General features: G+C 32.0%; 2 protein-coding genes across 3 annotated transcripts; both read right to left on the bottom strand.

Annotated features, from left to right (window-relative positions):
* Nucleotides 743-5,462, bottom strand: LOC105155698 (replication protein A 32 kDa subunit A). 2 transcript variants are annotated; one of them, XM_011071617.2, is made up of 10 exons: nt 5,286-5,462; nt 5,082-5,192; nt 4,273-4,370; nt 3,990-4,031; nt 3,825-3,902; nt 2,690-2,768; nt 2,500-2,577; nt 2,330-2,409; nt 1,042-1,110; nt 743-966 (listed from the first exon to the last, which is right to left on the bottom strand). In XM_011071617.2, the coding sequence occupies exons 1-10, from the start codon at nt 5,373-5,375 to the stop codon at nt 885-887; spliced, it is 807 nt and encodes a 268-aa protein (XP_011069919.1). In that variant the 5' UTR covers nt 5,376-5,462; the 3' UTR covers nt 743-884. The 2 variants fall into 2 exon arrangements, with proteins under 2 accessions (XP_011069919.1, XP_011069920.1); XM_011071618.2 differs by having other exon boundaries at nt 2,500-2,571; nt 5,286-5,460.
* Nucleotides 8,350-10,716, bottom strand: LOC105155696 (gibberellin 2-beta-dioxygenase 8). Its single transcript, XM_011071616.2, has 3 exons — nt 10,104-10,716; nt 8,858-9,179; nt 8,350-8,732 (listed from the first exon to the last, which is right to left on the bottom strand). Exons 1-3 carry the CDS (start codon nt 10,571-10,573, stop codon nt 8,502-8,504), a joined length of 1,023 nt encoding a protein of 340 aa, XP_011069918.1. The 5' UTR covers nt 10,574-10,716; the 3' UTR covers nt 8,350-8,501.

Raw genomic sequence — 14,227 nt, 5'->3', positions numbered from 1 at the left:
TTCTCCAGTCAAACAAACCGCCTTGTGTTGTTAATCATTCAGCACTTAGCTGCCTCCCTCCATTCATTATTCTTCCACTTCCACCCCATTACTAGTTAGTGTTGTTATTACTCCATCATCACCTTCCCCACAAATCATCACTTTCACTATACTGCTCCCTGCCTTTTCTATTCATTGCACTGTCAACTAGGTATACTATCCTTATCCCATTAATTGTTATCGCAATTAAATTTACATTTCTTACCCTTTTGAGAAAAAAGCAAAAAATTAAACTTGCTCGAAGAAAAGGAAAAAACAAACACTTTTGTCCAAATTTTGACCCCGTCCTTTTGCAGGATAAACACAAACACTTTTGTCCAAATTTTTGGAAATTCTTTTCAAGAAGCATGTCTCTTGAATCTTGCTTACCAAGTCTCTCTAGACGGTAAAAGATACCCCAACTGAGCTTCAATACTAGAATATTATAATCTGTGCGGCGGAGGCCCCCTGTGGTTAAAGGCTACCGAGCGGGCCTAGAGTGTAATGGGATTATCCATATTTAACGCAACATGCACGTGCCTTGTATTGCTTTCTTGGCAAATGGCAATGCATGCAGTCATCACCAACCTACCTATTTACTTAGCAACCAACGCTTGTCACCACGACATGGGGAAGCCCGGGGCGGTCGACCACACTTTCCCAGTCGTGTTCTACGCCGTTACGCAAAAGAGAAGAAGAGCATGAGTTTGTTTGAGAACAAGAATAAAGAAAGGTACCTTGTGATATTCTAAAATCCCACGTTAACAACAAAACATATGTAGGAGGGAGAGTAATTAGTGAGATTCTAATTCGGTACTGTATGGTAGAAGAGTTGTTGATACATGATCCAGAAATCAAATCCCCTCTTAAGAGGCAGTAGACTTGTAGTGAAATTCATCAATTGTTGAATAGACCAGTCCTTCTGATTCAAGAGCCTCCATGGCTTCTCTGCAAGGGACCAAAAAAAGTCATTCATTCGAATATGTTGAATAAGCAGAGAGAGAGAGAGAGAGAGAGTCATACAGGATCTTTTCCTGGGGAATTTTCAGCTTTTGTGCAATTTCATTCCGGTGTACACCCTTTTCCTGTGCACTGCAATGATAAAATAACTCAATGGGTTCACTCGCGAAACTGACAAAATTGCAATTAGTTTTACTAATAGGAACACGAAAAATAATTATCCAAGCAAAACTTGATGTCAGTGTACTTATCACAATTACCATCAATCATTACCGGCATACTGTATTAGCAACCACATGCATGATTTTGCTACTGACATAAAACTACTTCCATAATCTTCATGCTACAAAACTTTGCTCAATAGCACTCATCAACCCTCTGATCCAGTGATTGGTATAATCTCTTTTTGGAGTTAAACGATAGCAAATTAGCAATATTACAATGTGTTTTCGTTCAGAAAACTTCATACAACTATAACTTTGAAACACCACAGATGGAACAAAATTTCTAAGTTTATAACACATCATGCTATGGAATGGCAGTGGTAAAACTAAAGTTTTTCTTCTTTTCTTCCTTTCTTTTTCCCGCGTTTTGATGGTCAGAGAAGTGAAGAATCTATAAATTAGGAGACTTTGACTGCATATTTTGGAGTAAATGCTGTGAAGTGATGTTGTTGCCTATATGCTTTCATTCGCTATATTTTAGGTAAGATATGTCTCTGAGTTAACAAGTACCTAATAGTACATATTCCAGATCTGTACCATATTTGGTATCTTTTAGTGATTGGTTCACGAGTTTTTTTGGCAATCAATCAGAATATGCACATTCAGCAAATTTCCACATGTGGTTTTGAGCATTTTGACTAGCCACGGCAGTCAAGAATTCTTCGAACCATGATTTCTGTTGTAATGGTTGCTGCCCCTGTTTTCTCTCAGTTTGCTGCACATCGAGAGGAAGATGATGCTGAGTCATCCTTGAGTGCTGACGGAGTAGATGACTCAGCATTCTACTTGGATGCTCGATAGAAACACATTTTGTCTCCTTAGAAGTTGTCAATGCGTTTTCAGCTTGTTTAGCTGATTCATTTGTCCTGCTGGTTATTGGTCCACATGGCATATGGTAGGATTAGTTAGTTGTATTGTTTGTTATACAGGCGGGAAAGAATTTTTATTTTAGACCGTCTTCTTCGTTCTCTCTATTTTCGTTCGATGTTTTGCACTTCTCTCTAAATTTCATCAATTTCCACCCTACTATGCCTAAAACACGTGTGCATTACACAAAGCCATGAAGAAACCGGAGTATCAGCAGATGAATATTGGCGAAAAATAAACAGGAGTTTTAAGTAACTTACAGGGAGGAAGGTAGTTGGAGATAGTCAAGAACCATCTTATCAATGCTCCCTAGTCCATCCAAGTTGTACTCTTGAGAGATCTGAAAGATACAAAACCGTTGGGAGCATTTAGTAATTCAATTTGACAGTTGACAGCATTCACATAAAAGAAATCTTTATCGTGAACTAACTTGACTAGATGAGACAGCGTGGGATCCATTAGGAGCATTGATAGACAAAGGAGCTGAAACAGGGGCACGGTTCTGTTCCTTGCCACAAGAATTGGGAAACTAAATCATTATACCCACCGGAAATAGGATAAAGTAAAAACCTAAGATCATGCACGATTTGCATGAGAATCAATTATAACTGACCAAATACCTGTAATTTACTACTGCAGCAGTGGGCATGTATACATTCAAGAAAATGGTTTGCTATCTCATTGTAATCATTCACAGGCCTGAATTTAACAGCAGCAAATTTCAACATCAGATACAAAATATGAATAGGCAGATGCTTCCTTGGGTGATTAAGGGTTAAGGTAAAAGTGGTAGCCCCAATTCTGAAAGACTATAAGGAAAACAAGTTGGTTTGCCACATTGAATAATTAACACCTTAGATTGGTTTAAGCTTTCATGCTCTTGCACTTCAACTGCCTAAAGAAACAAAATGCATAGTGTATTTGACCTTCCCTTGTATGGCGTCTAAATGCAAAAACTCACTGGCTATCCATGCAACTAACATCAACAAATAAACATTTTGGATCATGAAATCTATATGCAGGAAGCCCAACCTACTTGGATATGAGAATTTTAAGTGTTAGGAGATCAACAGTTCATCTTTGAAGTCGTAGCCCCAACACCATTGTAGCTAATGTACTCCATTGAGAAGCAATATATTATCCATTCCACAAAATGCAATTTCAATTAGACATACAAGTTCTCATGAATCACCTAAAAATTACAGCCTCTACAATTAGGTTAATAAATTTTTGTATGCCTACATGGATTTTCCAATAGATATATCTAAAGAGATTATATGAAATAACCACATTTTAGTTCATTTAAATAAAAGCATATCATAGAATGCATATGATAAGATATGATTAGAAAGGCACAGCATGAATAGCAATTGCCAGGGTAATCTTACACAACACTTCCTGTACAATGCATATATATACTCATATCACAAATCAATTTAGCAAACAAACGCCTTAAGTTGTTTCATATATCCTATGAAGAAAATTTGATATAGTCTTTTTGGACATCTATACTTTCTCCAGCATTATATGCTAACAATGATTAGCTTCTTGTTACACATTATCACCTTTCTAAGAAAGATACAACAGAACCTTCCTTCTAGCTTTAAGTATGATAAGAAATAACTCTAAGATGCATCTAGGGCAACCTTCAAATGCAAACACAGAGAATACCTAAAGGGAAATATAGATCCATTTCATTTCAAAGACAATATAATTTGTACAACTCATTTCTTTAGCATTATCAAGAAGCCATACCTGATTGCATATACTACTAATTGTTTTTTCCCCTGAAAGCTCCTCAAATGCCCATGGATTCGTACATAAATTCCATCTCTGTTTTAGAACACAAAAATTTATTAGCAAAACTAAATCCGAGTTCAATCACAACCAAACATAAGATTTCCAAAGTTTGATATTAACCTTAATCCTTCCACTTCATTGGTGTCATGTGGATCATTTACCCTGCCAAAAATAGACATAGATAACCACATTGGTGCACAAGGAAACTGATAGAAAAGTGCAAGAGAAAGTAAACAAATACTAGAACACGATGGTATCACGAGGGCATTCCCACCTCTAAAGCATTAAGCAATCCAATAAATTAAGGTATGCCAATAAACAAGGCACTTCATACTCAGGTCCATTTCTATATAAAATCAAAAAAAAAAAAAAATTAAGGATAGTAAAATCGGGGAAAACTCACCATCTGTGGCAGCCAATACGGCCAGTACCATCATCAATCACAAAGGAGACATCAGTCAACCTTTCCGATTTGTCAAAGACCATTCCGATCAATTTCACCTACAAAAAGAACTCAACTCTGAGAGATAGAAGCATATAAACTTACTGAGAACTGTATTTCAATGCCTAAACTCTAAATTTCGAACAAGATACATAATTCTGATTCTAGATCAATTCCATACTTCCAAAAGCTAAAATGTCATGATTTTCCTATTATACAATCCTCCATTTCTGACTTGATGTCCAGATTAACCCTTTTTCTTACAGCAAACTTCGTGAATGCTGATGTGGCTATTAGAGGAAATTCGTATAAAAAAGACCCCATATGCCAGAGAAATTTTCTTTTTTGAAAAGTCAGCCAAAGAGAAACAGATCCAGAAAGTAAAGGCTTTTACTTGGAATGCGCCAATACAGATATTCAAACCAATGTTGCTGTTTAACTGAACATTTTAAATTCACTAAAATTTGTCCAGATATTGTACATTGATTCTGTACAAAATGAGTTGAAATTGTTCTCAAAACCAAAAACAACAGACAAAAGAAATTGCTTATTAACTTCTACGTTTATCCTGAATGAACTCATCCAAACAATTGCGAGTTATTACTTTATCTGAAAATTAATCAAATCTACAATAAATTCTTTAAAAACACATCTCGAAGAAAGTATGGTTTTACTCCTAAAAAGCCAACGGAGATGTTCGATTCCCTCACAAATTGAGTACGAAGCTGTAAGTGAGAAACAGTGATAGACCAATTTTAAAAGAAACGCACATTGTACACATCGACTCCATCGATGAGGAAATTGGGCTTGTCGTCCGTCGATGGAGTCGCTTCAATGATTTGCTTCACCGTTACTGGATACATCGGTTGGTTGTCCCGACTCTGCTACAAAAACCAAAGGACAGAAAACCAATATTAGCTAATTTTCTGTTTTCCGTCCAATTTCAAACTGCTCATTCAAATTTGTGACATTACCTTGGCGGAGGCCGGGGACGGATCGGTGGATTGAGACGAGACGAAGCCGCCGCCGGCCGTCGTCTCAAATTGGCTGCTCTCGAACATCATTTTTCCGCTCTTAGTGGCTGGCGCGAGTGTATGAGCGTGTGCCTGTTCGTGGAAGTTGGTAGAATGCAAGGAACTGAGGTATTAAGCTCGGAGGGTTTCGCGCCCTTTTCAAGTGTTTTGCCGCCAATTTTATCCCACTTCGCCACTTCACAAGAGAAATGAGTAAAAAAAAATTGTAAAAAAAATAAATTATTCCCCGTATTTTAAAAAATTAAGCAAATTATCTTATATTTAAACCATTGATAGAAGATAATTTGCTTCATATTCCAAAACATATAAGGGTAATTTACTAGATTTTTTTCACAAGACATTTTTCTATTAACTTCACATACTACAGGGGGATAAATTGCATTTAACCCTTTAAAAAACATACGCACACAAATGCCGACTAAGCAACACCCTTTCACGAGTTTGATGAAACTGTCGATATGAATTTATATCAATATAAATTATTGATCGTTAGATTGTATATAATATTACCATCACGTGTTAATACAACAACTTACAGTTAATATGAGTACAAATTCATATAAACGACACCAAATTTTTTCCGCTGCACTACATTTTAAATACATTAATATCGCTACATTATATTATAACAATTTCAAAGAGGTAAAGAAATAATTGAAACCATTAACCCGTAGCACGTTCTATATATGTATATAATTTTTAAAAATTATTTAAAAATAAAATATTTATATAAAAATGTTTTATTCAATCTGTATAAATGAAGCAAAATCCCTAAATTTTGTAACTTATAGCCTTTTATTTATAAAACTAGTGGCTCCCATTAATTGTATTTTTAATTTTTACTAATACTTTTATTGTTATAATTAAATCATGTTATTTATTTAGTCGTAGAATATACCATGATAAATAAATAAATACTTAGGACTAATTTTATTCCAATGAAAAAAGAAAAACTACTTTTAGATTAAAGGATATATTTGTCTTTACAAAATATTTTAAGATAGACATAGGTATCTATTCAATAATTATGGAGAACCTCAAGTATCAATTCAATTATTTATAAAAATTTATATATCAATTTGATATTTATGAAAAAAAACTCACGTATCAATTTGATAGTAATACCAAAACTCAGGTACCAAAATAATTTTTACTCATTTTTTTTTATAGAATAATGTTCATCCAACATCTAATTTATATATATATATATATTTATAATATCGCATGTCCAACATCAATTGTTTTTTATATTTTATTTATTTTTAAAAATTAAAATTTTGACAAGGCTAAAGTTGATATTTTCATCTTACAGTCAGAGATTTACGTACATAATTATGTCAAGTATATGAAGAGTATCAATAATTTTTCAAACGAGGAGAAAATATTTGTCATTGTATCAAACCTCAATAAAACTTGATGCAATTTACTTATATCTATATATATATATCATAAATTAATTAGAAATAATTATATTTACACCTCTTCACCTATTGCCCTTTGTCTGACCAGCCCGATTGAGGCCCCAACCATGCCCGTACCGTATTAACATGTGCTTGTTTTTTTTTCTTTTTTTATGATATTGAGATGTCTTATAAATAATTACTTGAATTTATAATTTTCTTATGAACTAAATAAATAATAAATTAAATCACATAAAAATTATATATATATATAATAGTTAAGAATATATAATGAACTTAAATAATAATTTGACTAAGAAGCTTACAACAACAAATTTAGATTATAATAAATTCAAAAAGGACTTAAAAGAAAATTTAAAAAAAAATAAAGAGTATTAATAAATTAAATTACTAAAAATTTAGAAGTAGAAAAATAAGGATAAAGGCTTTTAAAGTTTTAAAAGTATAAATAAATTATTAGAATAGTTGACTTAGAAGAATAAAATAAAAATTATATAATATGCATTATTAAAAAAAAAAAATGGCCCAACCCTTGTCCTAGGCCCTGCCCTACCCAACCCTTGTCCCAGGCTCGGCCCGATCCCAAGAAGCCTCGAGTCAAACCAATATATTTTTTTTATTGGTTTAATTCGATCTTGCGTTAGTCAGCTCGGCCCTACCCACTCAACATCTTGAAACTAACCTTATTTTTAGGACATGATATCTCTACATTTATAGACTAAATTTGTCTAAAATTTCAAGGCATGTATCATGATGTCAATTTCATTATATCTAATGATCTTATTATTCATCTAGACATAAGTTTGTATTATATATAATTTAATTGGCAATCATATTGCTTAGATTAATTAATTAAATTTTATTTAATTAATTATCTTTAAACTAACCCCGTTATTTAAGAATACCCATTGCCAACATTAGTGAAATAATATTCCACTAGTTAAACATATATCCCGCTAAAAGACAATATAGTGAAATAAATAGGCAAATATTTTATATTTTATAAATAGTTATTTAAACAAACTATTATATTTATAGTCTAAAGGTGTTTAAACTTGGCTTATATTTTTTTTTCTAATATGGGACAATATAATTTGAATTTATTCTACTTGTAATTATTTTATTTTTTACTTCATTTATTTCAAGATTAATTTTGACAATTAAAATTAATATTTCTTATTATAATAATTTATTTGAATTTCCAGTTTGCTAAAAGGAATGAAGGGACTTGAAAAGGAGTGGATGGAAAGAGGTTGAGATACCTGATAATTTTGTACATCTTGGATGGAACCTTTATGCCAAACAAGGTACAACATATGTTGTCTTCTTGTCTAAAGTTTGCTCAAAGCCTAGAGGGATCTTGTGCGTAATTTGTGGAAGTGGGCGACTCCATTTGAGCGGCCCCTTTTGAGTACTAGTCTTGAATACATTGTTCTACACAACGTCACTTTTTTCTTTTTTTTTTCCCAAAAAGAATTACATATTCTTGAGGTTATGTTTGGAGCATCAAACTTGGATATTTCATTCAGTTAACCGACACCGAAGAACATATGATGGGAACGACACAATTTCCTCATCTCACAGACACGAAAGTCTAACAATGTTCCCATATATCCAAGCCAATTTAATTCTTTTATTTGTTTTTCCTAATTCACTAATATTGTCTAAAAATATACATGAAGCACATAATATGGACTTTTACAAAAAGTATTGACTTGATGAAGCAACGAACAAATCAGTCGTCTTCAGTGATTCTGAATCTGGGAAGACCGATCTTAACCCCCATAGTCTTCAAGTCCAATTCCTTGGCTGCCTGAAACTCAGGATAAGTGAAGGGCCTATACCTTGAGCTTTTTATCACCGCATCCTCGACTGGGAAAACAAAATAGCCTATTGATATTCTTTCTTTCTCCTTATTGACTCTCACTCTGTGCTTCACACTTATGTAGCTGTCGTTGCTCATGGCCTAGCAACGCAAAAAAAAAAAACATGTAGTTCAACCATGAGTTCACTGAGTAAAAGACGACTGTGTGATAATTGAATTCTTGATATGGAAGAATTTGTAATGTAAAACACGACTATGTAAAAGACCTGCATCATATCTCCGAGGTTGACAATCAGAGTGTCGTAAATCGGCTTAACATCCAGCCATTTGTCGTTCTTGAAAACTTGGAGGCCGCCTACTTGATCTTGATGAAGTATTGAAAGGACCGAGCTATCTGTATGAGAATCAATGCCCCATCTTCGACCAGACATTGGGCAACGAAGGTAGCGATAGACACGCAAAAATCCACTGGACAAAGATAAATAAGATTTGGATTTCGATGGAGGGAAGTTGAGGTCCTCAGCCATGGCTCTGAATATTGCCTTGGCCAGCCTCCTTTGGTGGTTGCCATACTCTTCTAACAAAGACCTTCAACCACAAATCAGAACAATGTGCCCATTTTATTTTTATTTCAATCACCACAACGTATTAACGCACCCCAACCTAAGACCGTAAATTGTTTTGAAGCATTCTTACAGGATACTCAGCACCATACCCCAATTCAAAACCATAACAAATTCTACTTATAAATTTTCCACCTCCACCAAACAAACTGAAAAATAAACCTTCCCTTCTTATAATAAATATTATTGTTTATCAAACGGCAACTAGCTAGCTAGAATGATACAAGATACTGGGAATGGAAGGCCAATTTTTTTACCTACGACTCGAAAATTGGATCGAATATTTTTTCTTAAAAATAAAATAAAATGTATAAATCATCTTCATACACATGATATATACATATTAAATGAAATCAAAACATAAAATAAAATTTGTAAGAGAAAATTCGGTTCTAGAAAATTGAGGTTGGTGGCCAGCAATATCTCGTGCCTGATGACTCACCAGAATGCATAAAGCAAATCAACTTGATTTAACTAACTATCAATCAAGTCCCACCAATCGGCCCCTCCTGTGTTTTGTTTGGCTGGCTACGTATTGTTGCTGACGGCCACAACTTAAAGTCAAAATTGACCCTAATGTCCCTAGATGAGATCATTCATATCCCTATATCTAAGTGCATTTTTGGTAGACATTGTACATTAATTTCTCTCATATTAGGGAAGTACAACATGCAATGTAATTGTTAATATGGTAACATGATACTTCTATATATCATATTTATCAAAAGTGATTTTAATTAATTAATCCACTTTATATATTTTTATCAATAAAGTAAATACAAGCGACGAGTGTACTATCAACTATATATATATATAAAGATGAGAAAAATGAAGTATTTGAAGTTACACACAACACGCATAGTTGAATGAAGGAAGACCAATGACTGACCTGAAGGACTCAAGCAGTGGATCATCATACTCAAAGTTGGAGTTGTTGGCTAAAGGAACATTCAAACCTTCCAACCAGTTAAGGTTGTCTGCACAAGGGCCTGTTTGTTGTACATTTCCAGACATAGTAAGAGCTGGGCTGCCCCAGAAGTAGAATATAGGGGTGGTGGTTAAGGCTTGTTTGGACTCGAAATCAAGGGAAAACAACTTATTGGCATGCTCATGAAGCTGGGTCAGAAGCTCCATTGGAACCCCATGGTTAACCAGCCTGAACATGCCCCACTCCCTGCATATTTCGCTCAGGTTTTCAGCTGGGCTCATGGACGACCCGAGATCCACCACAGGAATGTCGGATTCAGAATCTGAATCGAATTCTGGGTTTGGGGAGTACTGTTCCCCATGGTCAACTCCCGGGATCGGGCGAAAGAGTGGTGGGTACGAGTGGAAGTTGTCTGAATTTGAATAGGTCATTGGGATTTGATTTAGTTTTAGATTCTTGTCTGAGTTGCTATATATAATAATTTGTAGTGTGCAGGTTGAAACTTGAAAGGACTTTTTGGATCCCCCACTTCCTTTGTACCTCCACTTGTCTCAATCTGATTGGTTGGGCATGTAAAATCTAATACCAACCTCATCATCTATGGTATGCGTCAAATCCATGTCATATTCGGGTCAAATCCATGTGAATCTTGAAGTTACATTTTATAGTTTTATATAATTTTATAAAATATTTTAAAAAATATATAAGCTCACTCAAACTTCCTCCAAATCACATTAATAATAATATTAATACGATATGATTAACATGTATAAAAAAATTCAATTAAAATAGATAAATATACAAATGCCAACATGTGTCATTTGTACTTGAAAAACATCTTTTCGGCGTCTCTCTTTTTTCTAGTTTATTTCTAATATTTAATTTATTCTTATATCTTTCGTCTAACTTCTCACTTCTCCACTATCTTTTGATAATTGGTTTTTTATTTTTAATTTTCAGGCATCGTCTTTTGTCATTATTTTCTTATAAATTTAATGTTAACTCATTATGTTGTACATACTTTATAAGTATTTTATTTTAAATAGTATTTACACAGTTATGCAAACATATAAGGTGTGCCACAAATTACTACTATATAACATTGGTGATTGATCTTTAATCTCTTGATTTCTTTTTTAAATAAAAGCGATGACCTATTATTTTTAAATAAATCAATTACAACTATTAATATCAAATATTTAAATCTGATAATTAATAATAATTATAATAATTATATACTAATTATTAATAATGAATAACTTTATTAAAATTAGCAACTCTATTAAGTATGACAACATCTCATATGATGGTGTTATATAATAATATTGTATTAAAATCAGTACCACCAAAACATGAGTGGGTGGTTCATGATTCAAAATTCGTTGCATTTTTATTTAATTATTGGAGCATGATTGGAGACATGATTCCAGAAGTGGGCCCTTCAACCCAAGTGATGAAAGAACGGTCCATGTGCATTTTGCCAGGGCATTAAAGCATCTCATATATATTCTCATAATTTGTTGCCATAGCTAAAGCCATATTTGCAATAATTTCTATTTTTATGATAAAAATAAATTATATTTTTATGATAAAAATAAATTATAAAAAAATTATAAATTAAGTAATAGTACAATTAGTTGAGAATATTTAAAAATAAAGAATTAAAAAAATAAGTATTTTTTTAAATAATTGTAAACACCTCTAAATATTCGTATTATCAGACACTATAAAAAAATTGAGTTTTTGTCACTCTTTAAATTATCATGGCTTAAAAATCATGATAAATCATTACTATTAACCATGATTGAATAAAATTAAAGCAAAAACTTAAACTTTTACCACGATTAATTAATATTCGTCATGATTTTTAACCATACCCAAAATATTTGTCATAGTTTTGGCCATTGCTAATGTTTTGGCCATGCCTGCAAAAACAACAGCTAATAACTGTTGCAAAGTTGTGGTTGATTTTTATTTATCATCAATTTTTTCTTTTCGCTATAATAATTAATCGTAGCGAAAAATCTTATTTTTTCTAGTGGGACTATCGATTAAGGAATCATCTCTCAAATAGTAAAGTGGGGTTTGATAATTGAAAAATAGATAAATTACAACAAGTTTTCTAAGGCATTATCAAAAAATGATTATTGCTTGTGATATTATTGGTTATGGATTAAAGTCGTGGTAAGTAGCTATTATTAACCAAAACTAAATTAAATCAATACAAAAACATAACATATTCACCATGAAAATTCTCAAATATTTTAACCACACTCGCAAAAACCACGACCAACAATTATTGTGTGACTGTAGTCAACAAGTTTTTACTGCGGCTATTAATTAATTTTTAATCATGATAATTAATTATAGTCAAATGTTATATTTCTTGTCATGAGGTTTGATATAATTATGAATAGATCCTTGTTGTTTTGAAAATTACCTATACATCTATGATATTTAATGAAATTAAGTAATTCTGTACCGAAGGCTAGAAATTGTCTACTTTGCCATTTTTGTATCTTTTTAAAAAATTGAAAATTTGTAAAAAGTTAAATGAGATGGATGGAAAAAAAATTTAATTTATAAAATAAATTATCCACTTAGTCCATGAAAAAGTGCAAAAAGTAAAAATAAGTAAATCATCATTCATAATTCACAATGGCATTTCGCCTAATGCACCACAAAAACTGAATAGAAACCTAAAAAGGACTAATTGATTGAGCTAGTTGTTGGATGATCGTTAAAAATAAAGAAATATTAATAATTTTTCAAACAACTAGGAGGTATTTATAATTATTCTAAATTTCATGAAAACTCGTCGTAATTACCTCTAAGAAATTATGGGTTTGAATTTCGTTAATGTTATTATATATTATAACGATAGTACTTTTTATTTACTGAATATTTATAATAAAAGAATGTAATGGAAAAAACATGTATCTACACTGGTCTGAAGTCGAAATCTGGTCTTATTGACTTTACCTTCGGGTCCTTCAACTCCGTCTCAACTCTCTAGTAGTTGAAATGATTCTCGAACCTACTTACGAAGTTTGACGAGGAAAACATCGAATAGGGTCTAGTTGTAGGCTTCGGTGCATAAATTAGTAAAGTTATAGAACAATTCAAGAAGTAATAAATGCAGTAAGTAAATATACTTGACATCTGAAAATTATATATGTATTTATAGTCATGGCTGAATTATATGAATCGATATAATTCATCGATCCAAGAATAATAAGACAGTTAAGGTTGATCATATCAACGGGTCGGTCGGACCAGGTCTAATCGACCCTAGGTCAAGAAAACACAAATTCTTGGAGTTTCAATTATTTAGGGTGTCTTGACATTTGTTTATCGGAATTTAAGTATCTTATTTGTATACATGTATGTATATGTAAGTTGTATTTATATGACAATAATTGTAATTTGACTTTGTTTTATTGAGAATGGTTATCGTGAATCTGAAAAATAGGGCATCAAGATGGCGTGGTAATTATTTTTTTTATTATAAAAAAATTATATTAATATAATTCTTATGAATATTATTATATTATTATTATGAGTCGCGATTTCTAATCGTGACTCAATTAAAAAATATATATCTTTTTTAAATTAACCAAGTCGCGACTTGGCGTGTGAATTGCAATTCACATTTTTTAATTGGGCCAATTTGGCCCAATTCACATTCATAATTTTTTTCTTATATAAATTAATTATATTTAATTAATTTATAAAATTGTATTAATTTTAAAAATACAATGAAAGCATGCAAATGTAATAGTGTATATTTTTCTATACAATTTTTAAAAAATACAATGAACTATACTGATAAATGTGACAGTGTTCGAACCCTTTGATTGAAATCCGAGGCCAATTTCAAAATTTAGAAAAAAATATAAGTAATTGTTGTGATACTATAAATGTATAAATTATTATCTTATATAAAAACTTAGCAATTTACTTTTATTTATTTTTTAAAATATAATAATAAATAAAGTAATTTATTTTACATGTAAAAAATAAATTATTTTATTTTAAAAAGTACAAAGAGATATATTGCTATTTTTAAATATAATAAAGTAATT

The sequence above is a fragment of the Sesamum indicum genome, linkage group LG2, assembly GCF_000512975.1.
Source record: "Sesamum indicum cultivar Zhongzhi No. 13 linkage group LG2, S_indicum_v1.0, whole genome shotgun sequence".
In the NCBI taxonomy this organism is placed as follows: Eukaryota; Viridiplantae; Streptophyta; class Magnoliopsida; order Lamiales; family Pedaliaceae; genus Sesamum; species Sesamum indicum.
The sequence above is the reverse complement of the archived record's forward strand: the minus strand, read 5'-3'. Positions and strand labels throughout refer to the sequence as shown.

Bases quoted from the DNA above. Each gene is read 5' to 3' on its own strand.
- LOC105155698 (XM_011071617.2), bottom strand. From the start codon at position 5,375: ATGATGTTCGAGAGCAGCCAATTTGAGACGACGGCCGGCGGCGGCTTC. The intron at 2,410-2,499 runs GTTAGTTCACGA...TGTATCTTTCAG, and splicing joins ACGCTGTCTCATCTAGTCAA to ATCTCTCAAGAGTACAACTT. The intron at 1,111-2,329 runs GTAAGTTACTTA...TTATCATTGCAG, and splicing joins CTCCAACTACCTTCCTCCCT to TGCACAGGAAAAGGGTGTAC.
- LOC105155696 (XM_011071616.2), bottom strand. From the start codon at position 10,573: ATGACCTATTCAAATTCAGACAACTTCCACTCGTACCCACCACTCTTT. The intron at 9,180-10,103 runs GTCAGTCATTGG...TTGTGGTTGAAG, and splicing joins CCACTGCTTGAGTCCTTCAG to GTCTTTGTTAGAAGAGTATG. The intron at 8,733-8,857 runs GTCTTTTACATA...TTGCGTTGCTAG, and splicing joins ACCTCGGAGATATGATGCAG to GCCATGAGCAACGACAGCTA.